The sequence below is a fragment of the Sciurus carolinensis genome, chromosome 3 (assembly GCF_902686445.1).
Source record: "Sciurus carolinensis chromosome 3, mSciCar1.2, whole genome shotgun sequence".
NCBI lineage: Eukaryota > Metazoa > Chordata > Mammalia > Rodentia > Sciuridae > Sciurus > Sciurus carolinensis.
The window spans coordinates 18713240-18740339 of record NC_062215.1 but is presented as its reverse complement, the minus strand read 5'-3'; the positions used below and the strand labels follow the sequence as shown (position 1 = coordinate 18740339).

At 52.5% G+C, this 27100-nt stretch overlaps 2 protein-coding genes across 7 annotated transcripts; one reads left to right on the top strand and one right to left on the bottom strand.

The window, feature by feature from the left end:
- The first annotated feature begins 8041 nt into the window (after positions 1-8041).
- On the top strand, positions 8042-14646 carry Grn (granulin precursor). Of its 6 annotated transcripts, none has more exons than XM_047547511.1 (14): positions 8217-10316; positions 10465-10518; positions 10593-10737; positions 10849-10974; positions 11088-11172; positions 11626-11738; positions 11839-11974; positions 12060-12169; positions 12399-12522; positions 12810-12907; positions 12995-13240; positions 13481-13714; positions 13807-14034; positions 14124-14646. In XM_047547511.1, the coding sequence occupies exons 3-14, from the start codon at positions 10600-10602 to the stop codon at positions 14274-14276; spliced, it is 1791 nt and encodes a 596-aa protein (XP_047403467.1). In that variant the 5' UTR covers positions 8217-10316; positions 10465-10518; positions 10593-10599; the 3' UTR covers positions 14277-14646. The 6 variants fall into 6 exon arrangements, with proteins under 6 accessions (XP_047403468.1, XP_047403471.1, XP_047403467.1 ...); XM_047547516.1 differs by having other exon boundaries at positions 8220-10316; positions 12063-12169; XM_047547512.1 differs by lacking the exons at positions 8217-10316; positions 10465-10518 and adding an exon at positions 8042-8119.
- Positions 14647-14830: 184 nt separating this feature from the next.
- On the bottom strand, positions 14831-24913 carry Fam171a2 (family with sequence similarity 171 member A2). The gene is made up of 8 exons (XM_047545418.1): positions 24654-24913; positions 20915-21142; positions 20596-20688; positions 17982-18140; positions 17722-17901; positions 17498-17614; positions 17250-17376; positions 14831-16708 (listed from the first exon to the last, which is right to left on the bottom strand). The coding sequence occupies exons 1-8, from the start codon at positions 24769-24771 to the stop codon at positions 15247-15249; spliced, it is 2484 nt and encodes an 827-aa protein (XP_047401374.1). The 5' UTR covers positions 24772-24913; the 3' UTR covers positions 14831-15246.
- Positions 24914-27100: the final 2187 nt, after the last annotated feature.

Here is a 27100-nt window from a genome sequence, read left to right as displayed (position 1 = left end):
CTGCACGCCAGTTTTATTGGGGATCCCAGAGAAGTTTCCAGAGAGTCCCCACCCAGGTCCACCTCTTGACTTTTGACTGACAGCAGGGTGACATTAGATTTCAAGTCCCCCGTTGTCATGGCACCTTAGCCCATGCTGACCGGCTCTAATTGGATTCGTAACCATACATTCTTACAGATTTATGGTTGGGAGGAACTATCTTTATCTTCCAGAGTTTCAGGATCTGGTCACCAAAGTCTGCTCCTTCAGGGTAACTTGGGTTCCTCTTATCAACATTATTTTGGGCCTGCATTTCTCCTGCAGATAACAGGTAGTTTGCTGAGGAATGTGACATAGCCTGTCCACTGAGGCCAGGCAGGGCTGCAGGTAAATTGCTTCTTGGAAAAGAAAGTTTGTGGGGGTCAGCACAGTGGGCCTATTTGATAGAATTATTCTCGTCACCTCGTGTCCCCACCATCCGCATCCGCCCGTCCCCTAACACTGCCACTTGTACAGCTTCACTCCAGGGCAGGGATAGTAAGTGGGGCAGCAGGAATGGAAATGGACCACAACACATTTGTAACTTCCCTCTTTTGTTATTTTTGCGGTGCTGGGGATGGAACCCAGGCTCTCGCACGTACTAAACATGTGCCCTACCACCGAGCTCTGCCCCAGCTCATATTTATAACTTCTTAAGCAAGAAGGGGAGGGAAGCAGAAACCACAAAGCAAAGGCTGATAAATAGATTTCGGATGATAAAACACCACAAGAGATAAATGACAGACTGGGAGGAAATATCTGCAACATATGTAATAGAATAAATAGACGTGGTGGTGTGTGCCTATAATCTAGCAGCTCAGGAGGCTATGGCAGAAGGATCGCAAGTTTGAGGCCAGCCTGGGCAATTTAGCAAGACCCTGTCTCAAAAACAGGGGTGGGGGCTTGGAATGGAGCTCATGGAGCTCAGTGGTAGAGTACCCTTCAGTTCAATCTCCAGTACCAAGAAATAAAACAAAAACCCCAAACAGAATATATTCACAGCTCCTACAGCTCAACAACAACAACAACAACAAAAAAAAAAAAAAAAAAACAAAGCAAAGAATAATGTGAGGGTTCATTTTATGTGTCTACTCAGATAGTGTTTTTGGATGAGATTAACATTTAGATCACTGAATTCTGGTTAAAGCAAATTGCCCTCCATAATGTGCGTGGGCCTCATCCAATCAGTGGAAGGCCTACTAGAACAAAAAGATGGGCCTCCCCAAGCAAGAGGGAACTCTCCAGCAGACCACCTTTGGACTTCAAATGCACAATTTGAACCTGAGTCTTGAACCTCCCCAACCACACTAAAAATTTAGAAGAGCTGGGAGGGTGTAGCTCAGTGGTAGAGAAGTTTGTTAGCATGCTTGAGGTCCTGGATTTCATCCCCAGCACCTCAGAAAGAAAAAAAAAGAATGGCTATGGTAACAAAGACAGATGATAACAGAAGTTGGTGAGGAGGAGGAGAAATTGAAACTCTGATGTATTGCTCATAGGAATGCAAAATGGTCTAGCCATTTTGGAAAACATTCTGGGAGTTACTCAAAATATTAAACAGAATTCCTATATGATCCAGCAATTCTACTTCTGGGTGTAGACCCAAAAGAAATTAAAACATGCCCCCACAAAAGCTTGAACAGGCAAGGAATATTCACAGCAGCACTGTTCACGGTAGCCAAAAAGTGGCAACAACCCCAATGTTCATCAATTTAAACAGGTGAGCTACAGGGGGAGACAGAGAAAGAAAGAGACCCTAATTACAGAGAGACCTGGATCTATGAGCATGACCAGCCATGCTTGTCTCTTTAGATACATAAACAAAATCTTCATTGTATGCTTGTATCAGATTAACTGAAACAAAACATAATCCATTTAAAGGTGGCCAGGTTTAAAGACCTACACAATGTACTCACAACTGATTTACGGCTAGATAGTTTAACCAGAAAGAAACATTTGGAACCCCAAATGATTACCATGGGATTTGATTTTCACAAAAGCTTGCCTGGGAACTTGCACTCTTCCTCCAAGAAAAATCCTGTATATAATCAGAAAGCTCATCCCGGGTGTCACTCCCCTGAGAGGAGAGGGGTGTCCCCACCTTACTTTTGGGGTATGTATGCCTTTGCTTTGCTGTCCTTTAGCAAATCTTTGCTTGTATGGTGCATTTGACATGTTCTGAAAATTTTTTTAGCATTAGTCAAAAACCTGCCCAAGCCGAGTGGAGGTCCCACTGACCCCTTGGAGGGAGGGATCTCCTTGGACCCCTGTCCAGTGACAGATTGATGAATGACTAAACAAATTATGGCATATTTATAATAGAATATTTTTGGCAATAAAAAGGAATAAAGTACTCAGATGTGCTCCATGGTACACTTTAAAAGAAGCCAGTCACAGTTCACATATTGTGAATTTTTATTTCTATCAAATGCCCCAAATAGGCAAATCTATAGATCTAGAGAGTAGATTAGTGGTTTCCTAGACTAGAGAGGGATGGGGGACTAGGGAATGATTGCTAAGGGCACAGAGCTACCTTTGGCTTGATGAAAATGGTCTGAAATTGATTGTAGTAATGATTGCAACATTCTGTTAACATGCTAAAACCATTGAATTGTAATTTTTTTTTTCCAGTACTAGGGATCAAACCCAGGGTCACTCTACCACTGACCTACACTCCCAGCCCTTTTTATTTTTGAGACAGGGTCTTCCTAAATTTCCCAGGCTGGTTGAACTTGTGATCATCCTGTCTCAGCCTCCCTAGTCTCTAGGATTACAGGGGAGGGCCACCCATATTTTCGATATGGCTGACACCTCCCTATTGTGGAAATGGATGCCTGAAAGGACTTTTCCCCATAAGGAGGTCAACTGATGGCAGGTTTAGGAGACGATAACTGTCTTACTTGAGGGCAGTATTTCAGGCTACAAATTGAACCCTTTGTGACCTGGCGCAGGAACCCAGGGCCTTCATTCACATGGATCAGCACACACTGCCAGGGTGCTACGGGAGCCAGACATCAGGCAGGACCCAGAGTTGTGGGCGCAACTTAAGAACAGACTAATCACTGAGAAGTTCAAATTTGAGAGTCTTTATTAGGTGGTCAGCTGACTGCATGGCTATTGGGAGGACAGTCCCCAGTGTAGAATTGCAGGGGTTTTTATACCATAAGTAAAGCATGTTGATACATTAATCATAAGTGGCTGTTGTTATAATTTAAAACTACAAACTAACATCATGAGATCTAAAATCATAAGCAGAAGGGGAAGTGGGTCAAAACGACCTCAGTCAGGTACAAATTAAAGAATGGGTACTAACATTTAGACAATCGTTCTCTGACAGGGTACATTGTCCAAGAAAAATAGGAACCAAAAGGAGAACAATTTTACATTACATAAGAATTGCCATTCGGTGTTGCCAAACATGCTAAGCTAAGCAACCATCACTGGGTACAGAGTTGGGGTGTTCTCTCCGAAGAAACACTTCCTGCAAGACATGGAGTCTCAGGGTAAAATGGAGTCTGTTTTGTCATTGCCCATATAGCCTGGCCCATAACACCCACTCCTCTTCCAAGAAGCCTTTCTAATTACTGTGCCTGCAAAGTGGAGAACACTGTTAGTAGAATAATATACCTTTCAATATTTTCCAAATCTAGGTTTGTGTAAGAACAATCTGGTGTTTGCACAACAAAGAAATCACTCAGTGACACTTCTCAAACCGTATCCGTGCTGTTAAGTAACACTTGACTATATATCTCCTTAAAGGAGTTATTTTAATAAAACAACCAGAGCCAGACTGATGCCTGTAATTCCAAGGATGTGGGAGGCAGAGGCAGGAGGGTTGCAAGTTCAAGGATCACCTAGGCAACTTAGTGAGACCCTGTTTCAAAATAAAAAATAAAAAGGGCTGTGAATGCAGCTCAGTGGTAGCGCACCCCTGGGTTCAGTCTCCAGTACTACTAAATAAACTACTTTATGAAATTAAATGGGCTGGGGATGTGGTCGAGTACTGGCCTAGCATGGGGGAGGCCCAATACTACCACCCCACCAAATTATAAAACCTTTTGTAACATATTGCTTCATTTATATTTAGTGGAAAAAAACCCAAACTCAAACTTTTTCTATGGGTGCCAACAGATGTCAGAGAACTGGAAAAGACAATCTATCACCAAACTGACATCAGGAGTCCCTGTAGAAGGTAAAAGGATAAGATTGATGAGGGAGGGGCATAGGCCTAGCAAAAAGACTTTTTGGCGCATTTATATTGAATTATGTATTTACAACCAAACAAAACAAGAAAAAAGAGGGAGGAGGAGAAGAAAGGAAAGAAGAGGGGAGGGGAGGTAAGAAGATTTAAAACCCCCAAAAGGACAGAGACTGGCTCCATGTTCCTGCCTTCCTCTGGTCACCGAGGACTGCAGGCTCTACACTGGAGCCAAAGCAAGTGCAGTGCCCACCTTGGAGCCAGACAGAAGGACAGGACATTCAGGTTAGAAGGTGAGACAGCACCCTAGGTAGACGTGGTTGCAATCTAGGCCCACGGCAGCAGCCTTGGCAGTGGGGCCCTGCAGCAACAGGAAGCAGGAAGGAGAGCAGACAGGGTTGCAGGGACGTCTAGAGGTTGCAGACAGGCAGCACTGGTTTGCCCTGGGACCAGGGAACTGGGGTTGCAGATTTGGAGGGAAAAGCACATCTGTGGGGATTTCAGGCAGTGATTCATTTCCTCATGAGCAAAGGTGAAAGGAGCAAGGGTCGCGGTACTAACTCTCAGACTAGGCCTGATGGGCTGTGCCAGGAAAGCTGGAAGCACCCTGGAAACCGCAGCCTGGCGAAAGCAAACTGGGAGGCCTCAGGGAAGGGGGAGATAGGGACCTGAACCTTCATGTTACACTCTCATGGTCCTGGAAATTCACTTCTCTTCAGTCTTCCTGTTCACTAAAGGATTCTCTATCTTTGTTGTTTTTTTATTTTATATATTTTTTAGATGTCAATGGACCTTATTTTATTATTTATATGTGGTGCTGAGAATCAAACTCAGTGCCTCACAACATGCTAGGCAAGCGCTCTACCACTGAGCCACAACCCTAGCTCCGGATGGATTCTCCATCTTTGAAGGTAAAAAGCAGTGGAAGAGATTCCTGCTTTGGACAGTGTAAGGATGCTGGAGGTATTCTTGGGGACTGGGAGATGTTCCACAGTCCTTCCACAGTCCCACGGTATGCTCCCCTGTACTGTCTCCACTGAAGCGCCACAGGTTCATCGCCCCCATTTGACAAATTCTTCAGTAAACCTTTTTCACGTGTCTTTGCCACAGTAACCAGAGTAAGTGCATGTTTCAAACTTCTGAATGCTCCAGGCTAATACCCTGACTGTTAATTATGGTCCTTTAAGACTGATGGCCTTAAGGTATCTCTGACTGTTTGCCCCTATAATCAATGTTCCCAAGAGACAGGACTTCTATGTTATTCAGTCTGCTTTTTGTAATTTTCCTCACTGAATGCTTTCGATGTTTGCTAAACTCAAGGAGACAACTTCTAGAGACTTCAACATACATCCTCTGATCTTAGAGAAGATGGAGACATACTGCCAAGTGGAGGCATACATGTGCTAAAGACCGAACTCAGGGTCTTCCGAGCTAGGTAAGCACTACACTACTAAACTACACCCCCAGATCTCCCTGATATTTCAATAATCTATTGTTGCTGGGAGATCAGACAGCAGAATTTGTTAAAGGTGTACGAAATAAGCTGGGCATAGTATTGTACACCTGTAAGGTGACTGACTCAGGCCAGTCAGGGCAGTTTAGCAAGACCTTGTCTCCAAAAATAAAAAGGGCTGAGGACATAGCTCAGTTAGAGCACTTGCCTAATGTGTGTTAAGCCCAAAATGCGATTCGGTGGGGGTGGGGGTAGGGAGAGTAAATAAATAAGAAAGGAAGCTCTAATTGAGGAAAACTTTGGCTCCTTTTTTTCTTTTTTTTTTTTTTTTGAGGTGGGGTATTGGGGATTGAACTCAGGAGCACTCAACCACTGAGCCACATCCCAGCCCAACTTTGTATTTTATTTAGACAGGGTCTCACTGAGTTGTTTAGCACCTTGCCATTGCTGAGTCTGGCTTTGAACTTTCAATTCTCCTGCTTCAGCCTCCGGCAATGCTGGAATTATAGGCCACTGCCACTACGCCTGGCAACTTTAGCTCTTTCAAGGAGAAAATGTGTGATGCCCTAGTGAGACTTCTCATCCTCAGCACTAGCCACATGCTGAAAGGATGGTTTTTTGTTGTGTGGGGATGTAGGATATTTGGTAGGATCCTTGACCTCTGCCACACCAGTTGCCAACATCCCTTGCTTCCAAGTGTGACAATCCAGAATTCTCCAGACACTACCAAGTGTCCCTGGTGGGCAAACTGTCCTTTTTGAGAATCACTGCTTTGAAAATTAAACTCCTGAGGTTTGTTTCAGTCACTTTGGAGTTGTTTTCTCTGCATGTATTTTTTTCTGGTTCTATGTAGTTGTGATTAATAGTTTCATTTATTGATTTGCCTCCTACTATTTCATGAAAATTGTGTGTGGTGTGTGTGTTTAGGTGGAAGCAGAAGGTATATTCCCATGGGGCTGGGTTGTGGCTCAGAGGTAGAGCACTTGCCTAGCATGTGAGAGACACTGGGTTTGATTCTCACACCACATAAACATAAATAAATTAAATAAAGGTATTGTGTCCATCTACAACTTAAAAAAAATTAAAAAGAAAAAAAAAAAAAAAAGAAGACGAAGATACATTCCCTGGCTTTGAAATACACAAGAAGGGAAATCTGGACAAATATATCGCCAGGGTAAAGAATTGTCCTAAATCCTCAGCAGGAATATTATCCATTTTTCTGGGCCCTCTATAGTTTTCAGCTAAGAAACTGACTATGCAATTCCATTGCTCTGCCACTCCTTCCCTGCCAGAGTATCACCCCACCTGAACTTGGCTATTTATCCCCCAACTCCAACCTGGCTCTCAGCTCAAGCTCTTTGTTCAGCCTGCTGAGCTTTCCTTTCACTCTGGGATAGCAAATACCGACCTTCCTCCAAGGCCCCAGCATCAGGCTGTCCCTGGGCCTTTCCTCCCTCCTGGCCCATCTCCCATCACCCATCTCTGCCTGGCCCAGGCCCTTTGGCACTGAGCAGTCTGGCTCTTGTCCAGGCTAATCTGCTCTGCCTGGTAAATTTTCTCCCCTCACCCACCATGTCAATTCCTAGAAGGCAGAGGATAAACTGAAACTAGGAAGCCATTTGGACAACTCCCATCCCCTAGTTCGTCTTTGTGCCAGGCACCCACATCTCCTCAAGCCCCTTGCCTTGAACGTAGCATTCAAACTCTACCCAAGGTTGCCCTTCCCCCCTGGTTTCCTCATCTCTTCCCGTCACCCCTCCCCCACCCCGTTTAACTACTTCTCCAACCAAAACCCCACTTCCGCTTAAAATCCTCCCAGACTCAGGTGGGGTGGCGCTTCCAAGGTGGACTTAAATCTTTCTTCCCCCGCCTTCAACTAACCTTTTCCCTCGAGGAAGAAGGGCCAGGAGGCTGTTAATCTTTGTCTTCACAACTATCCCTCAACTTCCTTCGTCGCTGGGCTACCTAGCATTTAATCAAAGTTCGTTGACTAGAACAGAGAGGAAATGAACAAATGTCCCCAATCCAGAAGCAACCATCCTGTCAAAGACCCTGAAAGGATCCCCTCAGAAACAACCCTCCTGGTTGTCAATGTCCCTAGACACGCGACGTCCATCTCCAACATAAACTCTTCCAGGCGCCTGCAGGAAGAGGAAAGGCAGTGAAGCGAGCAGGGGCTGCCCAGCTGAGGCCGGCCATGTGTCATATGATTCCATAATCACATGATCCCTAGAAATGGGGTGTGAGGAAAGGGGGAGGAGAGTGAATTGAGTAGAAAAGAAACACAGCATTCCAGGATGGCCCTGCCTCTACGCCCAGAGATAACCAATGGGAACGCGGCAGCCCGCGTCCATGGCCAATGGAAACTGAGCTGGGCGGGCCATCACGCAGAGGGACCGTAGTCCGTGAGCTGATCGCCTGCTGCTACCCAGCGAGCGCGGACCCGGAGGCAGGTAGGAGGGCGGCGGTGAAGACCTCTCGCCTGCTCACCCCAGAGGCCTGGCTAAGGACGTGTGCACTTGGGGTTCCTCTGGAATCTCAGCCCGGAGACAAGAGTAGACCCGCTCATAGAAACTCTTTTGGAGATTTCTGGGGTTTTTTGGGGGGTGGGTCGTAAGCAGTAATTGCAGAGATCCGCATTAAAAGGGGGGTTTTTCCCTCCCCAACGTGCCGGGAAGCTGCAGCCCTTTCCCCCAAAGCAAGGAACATCCCCTCTTTGAACCAGCTCCACCCCTTACGGCAGGTGCTGGCTCTTTTCCCTTCTGAGGTGGTGGGTGGTCGCCGGCGGCGGCATGAAGGAGCGGGTTAAGCTCGCTCCTGATCCCGGAGCTGCGAGGAGCTGGAAGTGGGTCGCGGGAGTGGACTCTGAACTCATGGGTTGCATCTGCCTTCCTTCCTCTCTTGGGTGGTGAAACAAGCCAACTTCCGCTTCTCCCCGCCACTTTTTCCTACCTCTTAGCATCTGAGTTGGTTCACCTTTTGGGAAATTTCACTCCTCTTGGCACTCGAAGTTGGGGGGTGCCACCTAGTGGAAGATTACGGAGTTAGGGGTTTGTCGAGGCGTCTGTCCTCTGGCTGCTTTGGCTGTGTGACGCGGGAGTGAGAGAGGCCGCCGCTGAAATCCTAAGAGGAATTGGGCCTCCCTCCATAGTCCCGGGTTCTGTGTGGCGTGCCGCGCGAGCGTGTGAGTTTGTGTATGTGTTCGTTAAAAGTAATATACTATGGTCCCTAACCGCAGGATAAAAAGGAAGGAAAATACAGATCAATCACCAGGGTGCCAGATTCACCTCTGCAGGCAGGCATCCCTTCTGGACTAAGCCAGAGCATAGTGACAGTATGCTGGTGACCGAGATTAGACACCCAAGGAGCAGGTGGGGCTGTCTGTAGATGCTTTGCCTGAGATCTGTGGGGCCAGGAGAGGGTGAAAGGACTAGTCTTCTGCATCCTGATTTGGCCTAGAGATGGCCTCTTGAGGATAGTGAGTTAAGGGAGGGTCACTTGAAGAAAGCCAGGTGAGGATTTGAATGACTGAATGGGATTTTCTGCCTCTACCTCTGCCCCCTGTCCACACATAGATATCAGGAATTGAGGCACACAAACAGGGAGCAACTTCTGAGGCCTTCAAGATCCATAGATGGCAATTCTAGAAATAAGACCCACGTGTAATTTCCAGTTCCTGTATCCCTCATTTCTGTCCTGCCTGGTCCACTTGCCCAAGAAATCACTTCTGTCCCTCTGCTCTGCTAGTACCTCAGGCCTTTATTCCCTATGAGGTTTGGGACTCATTTCTAGGCAGTGTCAGGTTGCCACCCTTGTGATATGAACCCATGTCCCATATGCTCCGGAGCCATCAAAGCCTGTTATCACCATGACTTGACACATGACATGTTATTTAGCATTGCTGAGTTTCAGTTTCCTCCGTTGAAAAGTGAAGGTAATAATCACTACTTTGGATGGTTGTTGCAAAGAAATGAAGATAGTTATGATTGGCTCCCTAGAGTCACAGGACATTGCCATTTTTGCTCCCCTAGGCAGGGTAGCATCACTTCACTGCCCCATAGAACTGGCTGAGCCAGCTGAGCTGGGGGAAGACTTGTTGGGGAAGTGAGAGGCTGTTGCCCCAGAGACTGAAGGCTCAGTTCCTCCCGCTGACTCAGATGGGCACCCCTGTGAGCAGGCAAGGTCTTTGCATATGCAACTGAGTTTTGCTTCCTGGCTGGGGGCAGGGATGTGTTTGGGGAGTTCAAAAGGGCCTTGGTGGTATAAGGGGGACCTCAAAGCACAATTGTCTCAAAGGCTGACTCAGCCTCTATATCCCCTTCCCCATGTCTAAGAGGGGACAGTTATGGGCAAGTGGTGACTGGCCTCTGGGAAGGCAGTCCAGTCTCTACTGGCCACCATATTTCCTTTTTCACAACTTTCTCAACCCTGTGGTTTCTCATATGATCATGTGACTGTTCCACTCTCTAAGGCCTTTACCAGGTGTAGGTGGAGCAGGCTCTAAGCACGGAGGCATCTGGAGGGGCTGGCTGCAGAAGGGGAGCCCTGACTTACCCTGGAAAGAGGAACGAACCACAAAAAACACACCTTCCTGACTCTCATAAGCCTGCATCAACACACTTACCATAGAGACTCAGGTTCAGTCCACGGGTAAGGACAGATCCATACACATGCTCATGTCAACATTGAGCTCACAGAAGTGCTGATGATAGGCACATACTGGTGCATGTGTGACACCTATACAAGACACATGTAGGAAGCTGACTCTCAAGTCACATCTTTCTGCTTGTCTGAACAGGGAGTTGTTGGAGAAGCTCAGCAAGCCCAGGGCTGGACTTTGGCTTGGGGTTGGGTGAGTGGCCTCAGAATTGAAAATGGCATGGTCTTCATTAAGCTGGGTGCTAAACACACTTTGGTATTTTGCAGGCAGACCATGTGGATCCTGGTGAGCTGGGTCATGTTAGTGGCAGGGTTGGTGGCTGGAACACAATGCCCAGATGGTCAGCTCTGTCCTATAGCCTGCTGCCTGGACCCAGGAGGAGCCAGTTACAGCTGCTGCAATCCTGTTCTAGTGAGTGCCCTTTAACCCTGGCAAAAGTTGGTAGCTTGGGTGATCTTAGATTAGCTGGAGGAGGAGACCAGGCACAGGTCCTTTGGTTTATCCTCTCCCTTCTTTTCCCAGGAAAAATGGCCTACAACATTGAGCAGGCGTCTGACCAGCCCCTGCCAGACCCCTGCCCATTGCCCTGCCAGCCACTCCTGCATCCTCACCATCTCAGGGACTTCCAGTTGCTGCCCTTTTCCTAAGGTGAGGGTGTCACTGGCTCCAAGGAGGGGTTTAAATCTGCATTTACCCTTTCCTGCACCTTCTTGCCCCCAGGTAAAGGGCCTCACCCATGCAAGCTTCTCTGTGTCCCATAGGCCGTGTCATGTGGGGATGGCAGCCACTGTTGCCCCTGGGGCTTCCACTGCAGTGCTGATGGGCAATCCTGTTTCCGAACACCAGGTATGGCAGGGGTGCTGGTGGAGGGCAGGTGGGTGGGCAACATGCTCCTGGTGTGTCCAAGAGCCCAGCCAACTGGGTGGCCCTGATTCCTGCCTTTGTGTCCTTATTTGTGTGGCATCTGTATTAAGCAAAACTGTGCTCTGGACAGAGGGGCAGCTCTAGGAGGGGGCAGGAGAAAACACAGGACTCACAGTGTTGTGGGGTTGGGACCAATCGGCTGATTTGATGCCAACTGACTTTCAGTAGATGCCCTGCTCCTGGTCATCTTTCTGAGGTAGGGACTGACTTGTCTGGGGAGTGGATTAGGGAATCCTGGGAGGTCACAGAACCCTGGTGTCAACCCCTAGGCCCCCTGTAGCTGGGCCTGCAGGCCCTGGTGCCCCCAGTTCCTTGAGTGATGGGGAATAACCTTCACCAACTGGTTTGTTGAATCCTGGATCATCCTGTCCACAGATGACAACCTCTTGGGTGCTGTCCAGTGCCCTGGTAGTCAATTCGAATGCCCTGACTCCTCCACGTGCTGTATTATGCTTGATGGCTCCTGGGGATGTTGCCCCATGCCCCAGGTACAGGTTTGGGGAGATGGAGGTAAATGGAAAATGGCGGGGCCAGAGCTAGAAGTTGGGGTTAGGGGACAAAGATGGATTCAGGACCATCTCTTCTCAGGCTTCGTGCTGTGAAGACAGGGTGCATTGCTGTCCTCATGGGGCATCCTGTGACCTGGTTCATACTCGCTGCATCACACCCACAGGCACCCAACCCCTGGCAAAGAAGATCCCTGCACGAAGGACTAAGGGGGAAGGTGAGAGCACCAGATGGGTTGGGGGCAGCTGGGAAAAAGTTCCCCTTCATCTTGGATCCCCCTTCATGCCTTGCTCTTCTTCCAGCAGCTCTGCCCAACTCTATTGTGTGCCCTGATGCACAATCCCAATGCCCTGATGATTCTACCTGTTGTGAGCTGCCCAGTGGGAAGTATGGCTGCTGTCCAATGCCCAATGTGAGTAAGGGGCTGGAGCCACCTTGGCGTTTGCCCATAGCCATATGGCCTGGACAATGCCTTACAGGGGCTCCTGAGGCTGACGCCCTTAGACTGGTACTGGGAGCCTGACTGACTCAGGACTCATGCTGCCCCCTAGTGGGGAATTGGAGCAGTGCCAGCTGTCAGCCTGATGACTTGTGCTCACCTGAGGTTGGAAGTCATAAGACTCACCCCTCTCCCCACCCAGGCCATCTGCTGCTCAGACCACCTGCACTGCTGCCCCCAGGACACTGTGTGTGACCTGATCCAGAGTAAGTGCCTTTCCAAAGAGAATGCTACAGACCTTCTGACCAAGATGCCAGCACACACAGGTACTAGAGGCAAACCATAGACCCCATTCCATCTGCACCATAAGAAGGGCTCTCCTCCAAGTTATTCCAGGAAGAGATGTGGGGGTGGGTGCTGATGGACACATGGAGGGATCAGGCAACTGCAGCCCCCTTTCCTCCACATTGGCCTTGCCTTAGGATCACTGTGGGGTAGCATAAACTGTACCCTCCATCCTCAACATCTGGCTCCAGCTGTGGAGCCTAAAAAGTGTGGTGTACCCTGAGGGTCCCTAGTGCCACTGCTGATCTGTCCTCTGCCTACTTCACAGTGCAGGAGGTGAAGTGCGACATGGAGGTGAGCTGCCCAGATGGCTATACCTGCTGTCGCCTCCAGTCAGGGGCTTGGGGCTGCTGCCCTTTTACACAGGTACCCAGGAACAGTGGGTAGGCTGGGTTGAGCAGAGGGTAGCTGGCTAGACTGCTGTGCCCACTGGCCCTTCTCCGTCCACCCTAGGCTGTATGCTGTGAGGACCATATACACTGCTGCCCAGCGGGCTTTAAGTGTTACACAGAGAAGGGAACATGTGAACAGGGGACCTTCCAAGTGCCCTGGATGGAGAAGGTCCCAGCCCATTTCAGCCTGCCAGATCCACCAGCCTTGAAGACTGATGTCCCCTGTGATAACTTCACCAGCTGTCCCCCCTCTAATACCTGCTGCAGATTCTCTTCTGGGGAGTGGGGCTGCTGTCCTATCCCAGAGGTGCATGAGTAGAGGGGCAGCAAGGTGCATGGGTAGGGGAGAGCACTGGGGGGACAGCATCAAGATCGGGGCAGGTGGGTGACCAGAATCCTATTACCTTGCTCTTCTACGTTCTGCCTAACCCACGGTGGCAACCAGCTCTGTGATTTGTCTCCAGTCCTAGGAGCTGTTAGCAAGAGGGGTGGGCCCTGCAGAGCTGCTTCCTGCTTCCTAGAACACCCTTTTTTGCCTCTACCCCAGGCTGTCTGCTGCTTAGACCACCTGCACTGCTGCCCCGAGGGCTACACGTGTACAGCGGAGGGACAGTGTCAATGGGGGAACAAGATAGTAGCAGGACTGGAGAAGGTGCCCACCCGCCAGGCTTCTCTGTCCCACTCGAGAGACATTGGCTGTGACCAGCACACCAGCTGTCCTGTGGGGCAGACCTGCTGCCCAAGCCTGAGTGGGGGTTGGGCCTGCTGCCAGTTGCCCCACGTGAGTGCCCATCTGCCTGCTAGGGGAGGAAGGTGCGAAGTCCAGTGGGGTGCAGGGAATCACAGTAGCGTGATATTATTTTGTCACCCCAGGCTGTGTGCTGTGAGGATCGCCAGCATTGCTGCCCAGCTGGGTACACATGCAACGTGAAGGCCCGGTCCTGTGAGAAGGAAGTGGATTCTTCCTACCCTGCTGCCCACCTGGCTCTCAGCTCTGCGGATGTGAGGGATGTGGCATGTGGATCAGGACGCTTCTGTCATGATAACCAGACCTGCTGCCAAGATAAACGAGGGAGCTGGGCCTGCTGTCCCTACCGCCAGGTCAGTTCCACCCGCAGCTCTGGGGCTATATATGGGTGAGGGCCAGGTCCTGCTTTGACTAACTCTTTCATCCTCCTCTGACCATCCAGGGTGTCTGCTGTGCTGATCGGCGTCACTGTTGTCCCATCGGCTTCCGCTGTGGAGCCAAGGGAACCAAGTGTTTGCGCAAGAACAACCTGCGCTGGGACACCCCGCACTGGGACACCCCTTTAAGGGGCCCAGCCCCAAGACAGCTGCTATGAAGCAGGGCTGAGGACTGGAGACACACCACAGCCCTTGAGACCCCACTCAGAGGGTACCTGCTCAGGCCTTCCCAGCACCTCTTCCCTCCAAATTCTCCCTTACCCCCTCTCCCATTCTCAGTCTCCCCATCACCATGGGAGGTGGGGCCTCAATCTGAAGCCTTCCTATCAGAAAGGAGCTGTGGCAAAAGCCACGTTACAAACTGCCATCCCCTCCCCCAATTTCTGTGGACTGTGGCCAGGTGCTCTCCCCTATCCACAGGTGTGTGTATACTTTTGTGTGCATATGTGAGTGTGTGTGTGTGTGTGTGTGTGTGTGCACGCCCACGCGTGTGCCTGTGTGCTCGTTCCAATAAAGTTTGTACACTTTCTTAACAGTGTCTGATTTGGCCACCCTGCCTGCCCTCCCTAGGGGACCCCTGAGCAAGGGTCCTCCTCCAGTGCCAACATTCCCCCTATACCCCATAAAAAGTCACACAAGGCCTTAACCTCACCAGTTTTATATTTGCTCTTGCCCACAGCGGCCCCATCACATTACCCCCCAGTCCCCAAGGCTGCCCCAGCCACCAGCCCTGTAACATGGTAGCCCAGAGGCTAGTCAGCAAGCAGCACCCCCTCCCAACCCAGGGGTATACAGAATGCCCCTCCCTTCCCAGCCCTCACACTAGCAGCCAAGGCCAGGCAGCCCCTCCTGCTCTCCATAGAGCTTTCTATGTACAACCACGTTTATACAGGCACTGCTTCCCCCGCAGCCCTCCTCCCCAGCCCCTCCCAATGGGGGACCGGACCCTTCTCGCCTCCTTTGGCTTGGAGGCAAAGCCTGGCTCCCTTCCCAAAACATGACCCAGCACATACCACAGACGGCTCCGCAGGTCCCTGGGCACTTTTCCGGGCTAAGAGCGAGTGCCCCAGGCACGCACCCTGGGGACCGGGTGGGGCGGGAGGGGCGGGGGCAGGCCCAGAGGCGGTGCTACTTGACGTTGAACACCATCAGCGGCCGCTCCTCCCGCCGCTGCCAGGGGCTCTTCTTGTCGCCCGCCTCGTCGCCCACTTCCGCCCCCAGCTCGTCCTCCGGGCTGGTGAGCGAGTCGCGCCGCAGCTCGCTGGCGCTGCTGCGGGAACTGTCCCCACGGCTGCGGCCCCGACCTCGGGGAACGGTGGCCGCCCGGCCCTCGGGAGCCGCAACCTCGTCCAGCAGCGGCGTCAGCGAGTTGTCCTCCGGAGAGCAGAGGCCAGTGCGGCTCTCGCTGCTGCTGGGCTCCGTGTCCTCGCTGAGCGCCAGGCGCGGGGGCGCGGGTGGCGGCGGCGGAGCAGCTGGCGGGGCGCGCTCCCGCTCCTCCCGCGGGGGTCGCCGGCGCGCGGGCCGCGCTTCGTGCACGTCGACGCCCGAGTCCAGGCTGGCGTCGGTGCTGCGGCCCCCGCCTCCCGCCTGCAGGTCGATGTAGGAGTGGCGCACCTGCGAGTTGGAGCGCCCATCCAGGGACACGAACCAGGCGCGCGGGTGAGGCTTCACGCCCAGTTCCAGCAGCTTCTTCTCGGTCAGCGCCTGCAGCTCCCCGTTGAGCTGCGCCATGGTGGATTCGTTGAACAGCACCGGGATAGTGACCGAGCCGCTGACGGGCGCCGAGCGCCCGCCCCCCCAGCCCTCGCCGCCGCCACCACCGCCGCCCTCGCCCCCCGCGCCCGAGTGGCCCTGCATCAGCGGGCGCTGGGGGTCGGGCTGGGGAAAAGGGCGCGCCGGGCCGGGGGCCGAACCCTCAGGCGGGGCGGGCTCATCGCCCACTCCCGTGGCGCCCGCCTCGCCGCCTAGGCGCACGTAGTGTGCGGGGATCACCAGGGTGGGCATGACGTTGCGGTAGACATTGTCCTTGAGGTGGTCGATGGAGCCACAGAAGATGAGCTGCCCGGCCTGGCTGAGCGACGGCGGCCGCGCCAACTGGTCCACCGACTGCGACAGCAGAAAATCGGGGGTCTTGCTCTCGGCCGCCCCCTTGTGGCCCAGGTAATGGTCGAAGGGCGGCGGCGGCGAGGGCGGCTCGTGCAGGAAGGCCGTGGCCCCCGAGGGCCCCCGCCGGTACTCCTCCAGACCGGGCTCCAGTCCGCCAGGCCCCTCGACGGAGCGGGCTCCCTTGAGCCCGGCACCCTCACCCCCGCGGGCACCCGGAGGCTCCGCGGCGGGGCGGCTGGCCGAGCGGGGCTTGGCACGGAAGAAGTCATCTCGGGAGGCGGTCAAGTCCCGGGAGCTAGAGAAGGCCGAGTGCAGGGGGCCTGGAGGTGGGGCCTCGGGGTCCCCCGACGAGGCGGGCTCCAGGGGTCCTCCACAGATGAGGTGGAGCTGGGACATCGAGGTGGCCTGGTCTCGTTTGTTACCGTCAGAAGGTCCGGAGAGTTGCAGCTTGCGGTGCTGTTGCCTCGGCTTCAGGCAGCGCCTCCTGGAGAGGGAGACGGCCAGGTTGAGGGCCAGAGTGGCTTCCTAAACCCTGCTGTTGCAGGCTGAGGGGTGAAGATAGTTGGAGGACTGGGCGCATGCCTGGGGCGTTCAGAGAGATGGGGACCCAGAGAAGGGCCTGAGAGAGGTTTATGGGACAGGGTTTAAGGGTGCAGTGTGAGACCATCCAGCAGCTGTGGTCCATCTGCGTTCCCATGGGGGAAACTGTATATCCTGAGGACCTGGAAGGGCACCTAAGCCAACTAGGGGTGTGTCTGGCCTGGAGTCCCCCGGATGTGAGAGCTGGGCTGGTACGAGCAGCTGTAGATTGCCTCTGGAGAGGTCTGGCCTGCAGGTCCTACCACTTGTCCCCCCACTTCTCTTAAGCTGCCAAACTTTCCGGTCTTCACTTGTGCACATGCATGCCTTTCCTGACAGCACCGCGAGGATCAGAATCGCTGATGCATCTTTGGGGCCCCATGCTCAGCACAAGACCAGGCAGAGCAGGCCTCAGATAAAAGGAGACGGGTCCCCCACACACTCACCGGCAGTAGTAGATGAGCAGACACAGCAGAATGAGCACCAGCAGGGCCAGGGCTGCGAGGATGGTGAGCAGGAAGATGGTGTGGTAGGTGCCAATGTCCTGGATGCCCGATGTGATAGTGACCAGCCCTGTGCCAGACAAGGGCTTAGTGTTCAGGTGTGGATGCCCTTTCTGCTTTTCACAAAGTGTCCACTCTTCCATCCTTCCCTTTCACCACTGTCCCCTGCCCCAATGCCCCACCACTCTCACCAGTCGTGGGGGAGGCCATAGCAGCCACCCAGTACCCCAACTGGGGAGAGACGAAGGTCCAGTAGAGCTGCCGGCCTTCCTTCCTGATCACACCAGTGCCATTGCGTACCCACAGTCCTGGGAGAGGCAGGGGTCTCATCAAACTCAGTGTCCCTCCACCACCCACCACCTAAGTCCTATGTTCCTTCCCCAAACTCCAAACCTGAAGCTCCCTGAGAACTTACCACTCTTGGGGTCAAACCTCCAAGCTGGTATGCTGGTGCCCACAGCGAGGGCACGAGGCTCTGAGGGCACTGGCAGGGACAGGTGAATGGGACCTGAGAGTGGCACCTCTGTCCCATTGCCTGTCAGCAGGTGCACACTCACAGCAGCCAGGGGCATCAGCTCCAACCAGGAGCCATTGCCTGAGGGAAGAGGACACAGGGTTGAGGACTAACTTCTGGGGTGGGGGTGGGGGTCCCTGCTATACAGGTGCCTGGCATACCTGAGCTGGAGGACTCGGTGCCCAGGAAGGCAGGGAAAGCCCGCAATTCCTGCTGGGTGCTGGCAGGTGTGAGCGAGGCCCAGAGTTGGCTGTAGGTGGAGCTGACAGGCAGGCGGGCAGCCCGGCGCTGGAACTGCACCCAGGGCTGGGATCGGGCTCCTGGATGGAGAGAGGGACTGCAGTGGCCTGGTCAAGGACCAGGACAAAAAGCAAGTATCTAAGAAGGGGGCATGGGGTCAGGCCAATTGGGAAGGCCAGGGAGGACTTGGAGAGAATTGGGCAGTCCAAATGTTAACCTGGAAACCTCCAATCCTGACTATGTGACCCTCAGCAAGTTACTTGCTGTCCTTGAAACACTGTTTGGTTGTAAACCGAGAAAATGATGAGGGGCAAGTCCTGGGGTAATTAATGTCTCCTGTATGGCAGGCACCAGGTCAGTTCCTGGGATGCAGAGATGAATATGGCCAGCTTCCCTGCCTACAGGTTCACAGTCTAGTGCGGTTCTGTCCTGTAGAGGACTGTTAGAACTTTCCACTGTGATGGATGATGGTTACACCCACTACTGTACCCACTAGACACACATGGCTATTAACCATTTGAAATGTGGTTAGTGTAACTGAGGAAGACAATTTACTTTTAATTTTTAAGGATTTGAGGAAATTTTAATTTCAGTTATTTCAGTTTAAATAGACACAGTGGCTACTTCATTTGTGTGTGTGTGTGTGTGTGTGTGTGTGTGTGTGTGTGTGTTGGGGTGAAGGGGATAGTTATAAACAGAATTCAAATACTGTATGATCATAGATAACATTTATTAAGCTTTAAAATATACTGGGCACTGTTCTAAGCTGGTTACTATAGTAACCCCTGTAATTAGCATAACAGCCCTTGAGATAGGTGCCTTTATTATCAATTCCATTTTATAGATATGCAAATAAGAGGCAAAAGTTTGATAACTTGCCCTAAGTCACCATCTGTGAGCCCAGACTGATGCCCTGGCTCTGGGGCCAGGGCCACCCTCTCACCCCCACTCCATCCTTCCTGTCTACTAAACGCTGGGAGCACGTGACCAGCCCAGCACTGACTGGAGTCTTGCAGGACAAGTGAGACTCAGCCAGGAAAGTGGGAAAGGACTTCCAGGACTGGCAGGAGAAAGCTCCGCAGCGAGGCAGTGGCTGCCTGTCCTGGAGGGTGCTGCCAGCTCTGTGAAGGCTTCCACTGAAAGCAGCGATCACTGTGGGAGAGCTGTAGCTCTGGGCAACCAAAGGTCCATCTGGCACCTTAGAAATCTCCAGGAGGCTTAGAAGCCTCTGGTGCAGGGTCAGTGTGATGAAGACAACAAAGAGTCATTTAGAAACAAGGGCGCAAGCTAAGAATTTTAACTGGGGAGGGTCTTCTCCCACTCCAAAACCCACTGTGGCTCTGTAGTGGTAGCTGGGTGGAATCTACCCTCAGCATGGCCAGGCCAGAACCTTCCCCAAACCCTCACTGTTCCCTTCTGCCACATCACCACGATGACTTGGCCAGGCCTTACTCTCAAGCGTCTCTCCTTGCTTTCTGCTCCTGAGCCCAGAGTCCCGCTGCTTCCTCCACCGAGTGCTCTGGTCCACTTGGCTCTATGCAGGTTAGGGACATCTCTGAACACAGCTGTCCCTTCTCTACTGCCCTGTTAGTTCTGCATCTATCCCAAGGTTTGCAGTGATGCTCGTCTGTCTTCCTACTTGTCTGTGACTTTTTAAGGCTGGAAGCGGGTCTGTTCATTGTACCTCTACACCAGCCACCATGCCTGGCCCAGTGCAGGCGCTGAGGTATTTAGGTGAGACTGAGAGCATGTGGGTAGACAAGGACCACTGCAGGGTAACTCCAGGCCTTGCACTTGATCGGTGTTCAATACCTGCACAAGGACCGACCCTCTCATGGTCTCCTAACAGCCAGGCACCCAGCACATGACGATAAAGGTAGCAGGGAAGTAGGAGCAGAGAGAGAATAGAAACCACGAGAAGCCCCAACAAACTATAAACATTTATTGAACACCTCTGTATTGTTTTTTTGCACACTTGATGCTTTAATTAATTTGTTTGGTACTGGGGATTGAATCCAGGTGTGCTCTACCACTGAGCTACATCCCCAGCACTTTTTGATTTTTATTTTGAAACAGGGTCTCACTAAGTTGCTGAGGCTGGCCTTGAACCTGCTATTCTCCTGCTTCAACCTCCAGAGTAACTGGGATTACAGGCATGAGCCACCAGATCCAGCACACTTGATGTGACTTATTCCTTACCTCAATTTATTTTTATTTATTTATTTTTTTGTTCTAATTAGTTATACATGACAGTAGAATTCATTTATTCATTTTGATAGATCATACATAAATGAAGTGTGATCTCTCATTTTTCTGATTATACAAATTGTAGGATCACACCGTCATGCCGTCTCCTTTCCTCAGTTCAATGTAGGTATTATGCTTCCACATCTTACACATGAACAAAGTATGGTTCAGAGAGGTTAAGTGACTTGCCCAAGGGCACCCAGCTGATATGTGAAGAAGCAGAAGTTTCTGCACCCAGGTCAGGAGGGAAGAAGTGGATTTGGTGTGGGATGGAAGTGTGGGGCTTACCAGGAGAGCCTAGGAGGATGTGCACAAGGTCCTCATAGAGGATGAGGGTGGCTGGTCGCTCGGGGAGCAGGTAGAGGCTGACAGATGCATACACTGCAAGAGGGGTGGCCTGTCAGCTCCAGAAAAAGCACACCCCCTTCCAGGCACCCCCACATCCGAATCCCAGTGGCTTCATCTCCCTCAGCCCCCTCTGCATACCCCAGCCCAGGGAGCAGCTGCTCCGAAAGCCTGTCCCCTCCACCCCCAAAGACTATTTTGGGAAGGGGCTAATGGAGGATCAGCTGCTGCTCCCGCCCCCTCCACCTGCCCCTCCACTCACAGGGCAGCTTGTCAACACGCCAGGGCACAGAGTTGGTGAGGAAGCCAGGGCGGGCAGCAGTGACCAGCACCCAGGTGCCCAAGCGGTAACTGAGAGGCAGTGTGGCCACGCCCTCTGAGTCCGTGGTGCCCGCAGCCAGCAAGGTCCGGTTCCCAAACACGTCCACTGAGGCCCGGGCCAGGGGCACCAGCTCCCCGCTCACATACACCTGCACCTTGATCAGGATCTCTGTGGGCAAGATGAGGTGAGGGGAATGAGGAATGGGGAGGGAGGATGAGAAGTAGGGGAAGCCCCAAGATCAAAGGAAGGGGCTGCTGTTGCGGGGGTTGGGTGTGTGTTGGGGGGAGGATTTGGGGCTGTTGCCAGACCAGAATTATAATGAAAGCCAGTATTTATTTACTTTTCTAGTGCTAGGCATGGAACCCAGGGCTTCCAGAAGCACACCAGGCAAGAAGTACACTGAGCCACAGTCAGCATGTATGGAATGCTATCATTTAAGCCTAAATGCAGCCTGAGAAGTAGGTGGTGCTATTACTGTATTTCATCAAGTCTAACCCATGCAGCCTTTCACATTTTAACATTGCTGAACTCAAGCTCTATCTGTGATTGATGATGTCATCATTAAAATTGACAGCATTTTTTCCTTTTTTTTTTTTTTTTGCAGCACTGGGAATTGAACCCAGGTTTGCTCTGTCACTGAGCTGTATCTCCTGCCCTTTTAATATTTTATTTTGAGACATTGTCTTGCTAAGTTACACAAGTAGGCCTGGAACTTGTGATTCTCCTGCCTCAGCCTCTAAAGTGGCTGGGATTACAGGCAGGTGCCACTGTGCCCAGAGCAAAATAATGATGCATCTTACAGTCAGTGATGGGTTAGATTTGATAAAATATGCTCTTACCCCATTTTACACATAAACCGAGATTCAGAGTGTTTAGATACATAGACTACGGTTGAGAAATCTGGGATCCAAACCTGGTAGTTATTGCTAGGACATAAATTCTTAGCCATTTGACCGTAGGAGACCAGTGTTTGAGGAGGGGAAGGGAAATGAGGGCTGAATAAAGGATGAATACAAGGAGGAGGGACCTGCTGAAGTCAGGATCCAGCAGCTTGAAAGGGAGGATGGGGGCCAGCTCTGGTGGCACATGCCTGTAATCCTAGCAGGATCATGAGTACAAAGCCAGTCTCACTCAGCAACTCAGTGAGAGTTGCTCACTGTCTCTAAATAAAATACAGAAAAGGGCTGGGGATGTGACTCAGTGGTTAAGTGCCCCTGGATTCACTCCCCAGTGCCAGTACCAAAAAAAAAAAAAAAAAAAAAGGAAAGGGAGGATGAAAGCTCAGTTCTCAAGGGAAAAAATATTGAAAAGGGGACACTAAAGAACTGGACATTTCCATCATTCCCCCTCTTCCCAGAATCCTTTGCACAAGTCTGCTTCCCTTCAGATTTAGGGATACACCCCAACCCCTGAGCCTGAACAAGAATCTCCTGACCCCTCCCCTTCATGTCTATAGCTGGTCAGTGACAGTCAGTCACCATGGCAACGCCCTCATTCCTCCCAGGAGATCAGGCAGGGAGCTGGGGCCCTAGCAAGGGGAAGGCAATCTGGAGGGCCCACCAGACTCCAAGAAAACTGATAGGCAGGGAACTGGGATGGGAAGCCCAAGTCTTCTGGTTTCCAGGGCTGCCTCTGCCCCAAGTCCCAGAATAGTCAGGCCAGGCTGGCCTGCAGTTATCCTGAACTCCACTGGGGTGAAGGGGCCTTGAGTTTCCCTTTGGATTCTCAGGCAGCCTCTTGGATCCACAGCCCATCTACCCTATCCTCTTTCCTTCAGGAAGACCTTACACGTGGAGCCTGACACTCAACAGTAACAGGTGTTTTATCTCAGGCTTCCAGTCCAGGGCCAGGGCCACGCCTGCTGGTGGCATCCCATCCAGCTGTTCACCAGAGCCCACCTCCCTCTCCCCTCCCAGGCCAGAACCCAACCCTGGTGGGTGGAGCACACACTCAGCCCACTCAGGTCTCTCCCAACACACAGTAGGAATTCTGAGAAGCTAGAAGGGCCTGGCTATCCCCCAGCCCTACCCTGGCAAGGAGCAGCTGGAAGAGCAGCTGGGAAGAGGGGATCCAGCAGTCTTAAAAACAGTCACTTGAAGGAATGCCTTGTGCTCAAGGGCCAGAGATGCAGAAGAGGGGAGGGGCTGGGGACACAAAATAGAAGTGGGCAGGTAAAGCCTGAAGGAGATATCAGTGCCAAGGGGGGGGGGGGGGCAGGGCAGGTGTGGAGCAGATTCGCTTTCCTCAACCTGGGCTCCCAGCCAGCTGCCTGAGAACCCCCTAGCCTGGTTTATTCTGCCAGTTCCCTGGGCCCTTTCCTCTGGGGTGCAGGGCCTTGAGAGAGAGACTTCGTAAGAAACTAGGGACGCCTCCTACCTGGCAAAGCCTCCTCTCCTCCTTGGGAAAGCAGAGCAGAAGAGACTGAGGCAGAGGGAGATCCTTCCCCATTCCTCAAAATTTGACATTCCATACAGTGCCTGCCTCCCGGCTTCATTCCAGGAGGAAATCGGACCTCCTCCCTTCATCCGGATCCCACTTCCCGCAACCAGACCCCCCACCCTGCCTTTCCTGCCAGCTCCGTGAAGGTTCTGGTGGTGGGGATTGAGGAGCAGAGAACACGGTTTCAGGCAGGAATGTGGCCCTCAGACAGGGGAGGGAAGAGCAGTATGGGGTGATGGCGCAGGAGGCTGGGAGGTGGGCGCAGGGCTGGAGTGAATGGAGGCCGAAACACCCTGGCAACGGTGTGGAGTCCTGGTCTTCTCTCCCGCTGCAGGAGCCGGCCCCACCCCCATCTCACACACCCACCTTGGCTGGGTAAGGCGCTGGGTAAGGCGCTGGGAGGGGCTCTTCCATTGGGAAGGAGAGGTGAGGCGAGGAGGGGGTGATCTGGGAGCGGGAAGAGGACAGAAGTGGCAGGACGCGGGCTGGATGGAGACCCAGGCACCTGCCCTCCCAGCTGGCACTCAGCATGGCTCCGCGACCACAGCCCAGCCATGCGCCTTGAGTTGAGAATCACAATGTACCCTCTTTTCTACGAGACCACCAACTGCAGCCTCTCCTCCATCATGGGATAATCAGCGCTTATTTGTACACCCCGAATTCTAAAACTGGGGGGCCGGCTGTAAGCTGTCAGGCTCCCTGGGCGAAGAACCCCATTCGAGCAGTCGATCCCGCCCACAGCCTCACCCACTCCCCCTTTTCCCCTCCCCCCTTCAAGCCCAGCTCTGGGCGCCCAGCCCCCGTCCGGGCCCAGGGTGGCTGTCGATGCCTGCGCCCCCACCCAACCGGGGTCCAAAGCGAGGAACCCGCGGGGGGCTGCGGAACCAGTGCCCGCCCCAGCCCGCCCCTGGGCGGGTGTCTTCTGTAGACAATGGCTCAGGCAGCAGCGCCTCGAGGACCAGGAGGGAGAAAAACAAGTCGGGAGGGGGTTGGCGACGCCAAGCCTGGGTACCCCCGCCCTCCGCATTGTGTCTCCCGGAGACCCCCACTCCGGACAGTCTCTTCCCCACCCATCACTTTCCCCCAGAAGCGCCGACCCTAGGACCCCTTGCTCCCCCCACCCCAATCCAGTGAACAGAATGCACCCCAATTCACGAGCAACGCGAAGAGGGGCAGGCGGTCTGGGGCCTGATCCGGGGGCGCAGGCCCGCGATCGCTGCCCCTCCCAACCGAGACTCACCCTGCGGGCTGGGGGGCTCCGGCGGCGACTTGCCGGGAGCCCGGGAGGCGCCGCCGAGCAGTAGCCCCAGCAGCGGCAGGAGCCGCGCTAGGACGCTGGGGCCACTCGGCGGCGGCATCGCGGGGCTCGGCTCCGCCCGGCCCTAGCGGTCCATAGCTCCCGCCTGGCCCATCTCTGCCGGCCCCGCTCAACCCCAGCTCTGCGCGGCGCCGCGCCGCTTAGGCTCCCGCTCCGGCTGCGGCGCCCGCTCAGCGCGATTGTCTCCGCCCGGAGCTGCCGTCAGCGCCCCCTGCAGGCCTCTTCTGGCACCGCGGGCCTGCGGGCACCGCCCCCTTGCGGCCCGGCTCCGCCCGCCACCCCATCACTGCCCGCCTGCTGTCCAGCCCATCCTCCCAGAATCTGAGCTGCCAGGGAGTGTAGCAATTAGAGTCCAATTTCAGGAGGACTTGGAGTTCGTAAGATTTGGTGCAAAATTGGGAGAGGGTTTTTGCTTACTTTCAAAGGGGCACAGCCATGAATGTCTCAAAAAGGTGTTAAGAATTTCCTGCCACTTTTCCCCTCAGACACTCACAGAGTGTTAGGCAGGTTGTGCTCTCTAAAAATTGGAATCTGTCAGATCTGGGGACTGGTCTAGCCTCAGCCTCTTATTAAGTCTCCTGCAAGTTAATTTAGCGTTATGGTCCTCAGTCATTGTTTATCATGGGAATTGTAATCATCTACCTGATAGGGTTGTTGTAACAATTAAATGAGATAATTATATAAAAAGAGTCCAGTACAAACCTAATAGGAGCAGGAGTGCAATAAATACTGCTGTGCCTTAGAGCCAAGAGGGGGCTCAACTTCCCTTAGGTGATAAGACCCATGCCAGGGTAGACACCCTAGCTAGAAAGTTCTCCCAGAGAAGGAAGCAGCTTTTTTTCTCCCACTCAGGATCATCTGTTCTGGCCTCGTGAATGACAGCCTGGATATTTTCCTTCTTCATCATTACACCCCATTTTGAAGAGTAGCCCCAGCCAACCTTTCTTTCCTCTCAGTTCATTATTTCCGGCTGTCAACATCACTCAGCTTCTGCTCTGCATGATCAAACCATCATCGAACTTGATACTATAGCCCTCTCTTGGTTGTCACTGGCTTGTTACTTTCTCTTTAGCACAACATGGTGCCCAGGAGGGGACTGGATACTCAAGGCAAAGACCTTATTCCCCAGAGGCCATCAGGCTTCCCTCCTGGTAAGCTCCACTGGATATTTGTCTTCCTCCTCTGTTTTCCTCCTCCTCCCTCCTTCCTCCTCCGCTTCCTCCTCCTCCTCTTTCTCTTTTTTTTCTTCAGTACTGGGGACTGAATCTAGGAGCGCTCAACCACTGAGCTACATCCCCAACCCTCTTTGTTTTTTTTTTTTTTTTTTTTGAGACAGGGTCTTGCTAATTTGCTGAATCTGGTCTTTTTTTTTTTTTTTTTGGGTGCTGGGGATCGAACCCAGGGCCTTGTGCTTACAAGGCAAGCACTCTACCGACTGAGCTATCTCCCCAGCCCCCTGAATCTGGTCTTGAACTTGTGATCTTCTTTCCTCAGCCTCCTGAGTCACTGGAATTACAGGTGTGCACTACCAGCTCTATTTCTTTCAACAGAAATTTCCATCTAACCAGATTTCCAGTCCGATTCTTATATAACCAATGTATTGGAACCAAAACACAGGATTTAGCACTCATCCTTGGTGAATTTCATCTTGCTGGTTTCAACCCAACTTTACAATCTGTCAAGGCTGCCTCGAATCTACTTCAGTCACCCATTGTATTGGCGCCCCCTTTCTCCCTTCCACCCCAGCCAGCAACCATCTGCAGAGTGAAAGTGGCTTTCTCTGCCTCCCTGCAAGGAACTCATGACAATGCCAGACAGCCCAGGGCCACAGCAGAGGTTTGAGACACCATCACAGAGATTTAGACCATCAGGTCTAAATCCAAGTCTCTATGATCCGGCTCACATTTCTGTCTTGTCTATGAGGACTAATGCCAAATGCTTTGCTGGATCAAGATGAGTTGTCTGGGGCCATCCAATCGTAGGATGAAGGGGGAATTTGGCTGGTGTTCAACGATCATGGTTTAGTCTTTTCTCGAATGTTCACAGTCACCCAACTAGAAATCTGTCCTGGAACTTGCCATGCATGGAGGTCAAATTATTCTTCTTAGAATTTACCATTAACCCCTTTGGTAAAAACAAATACCATCAGCTCTTGTGAGGTAAGTTTGTTCCTCCATGGCTTCCCCCACCACTTAGCATCAAATCCAAAGTTCAACCCATGGCCACAGGGTGTGCCTGCCTGACTGCCCTTCCCTACCTTTCTGACCTCCTCTCCTGGACCTTTCACCCAGCTGCCCTTCTTGCTTTTGTTTGAACACACAAAATCTGCTCCTCAGGGTCTTCTTGCTGGCTGCTCTTTCTGCCAGAAC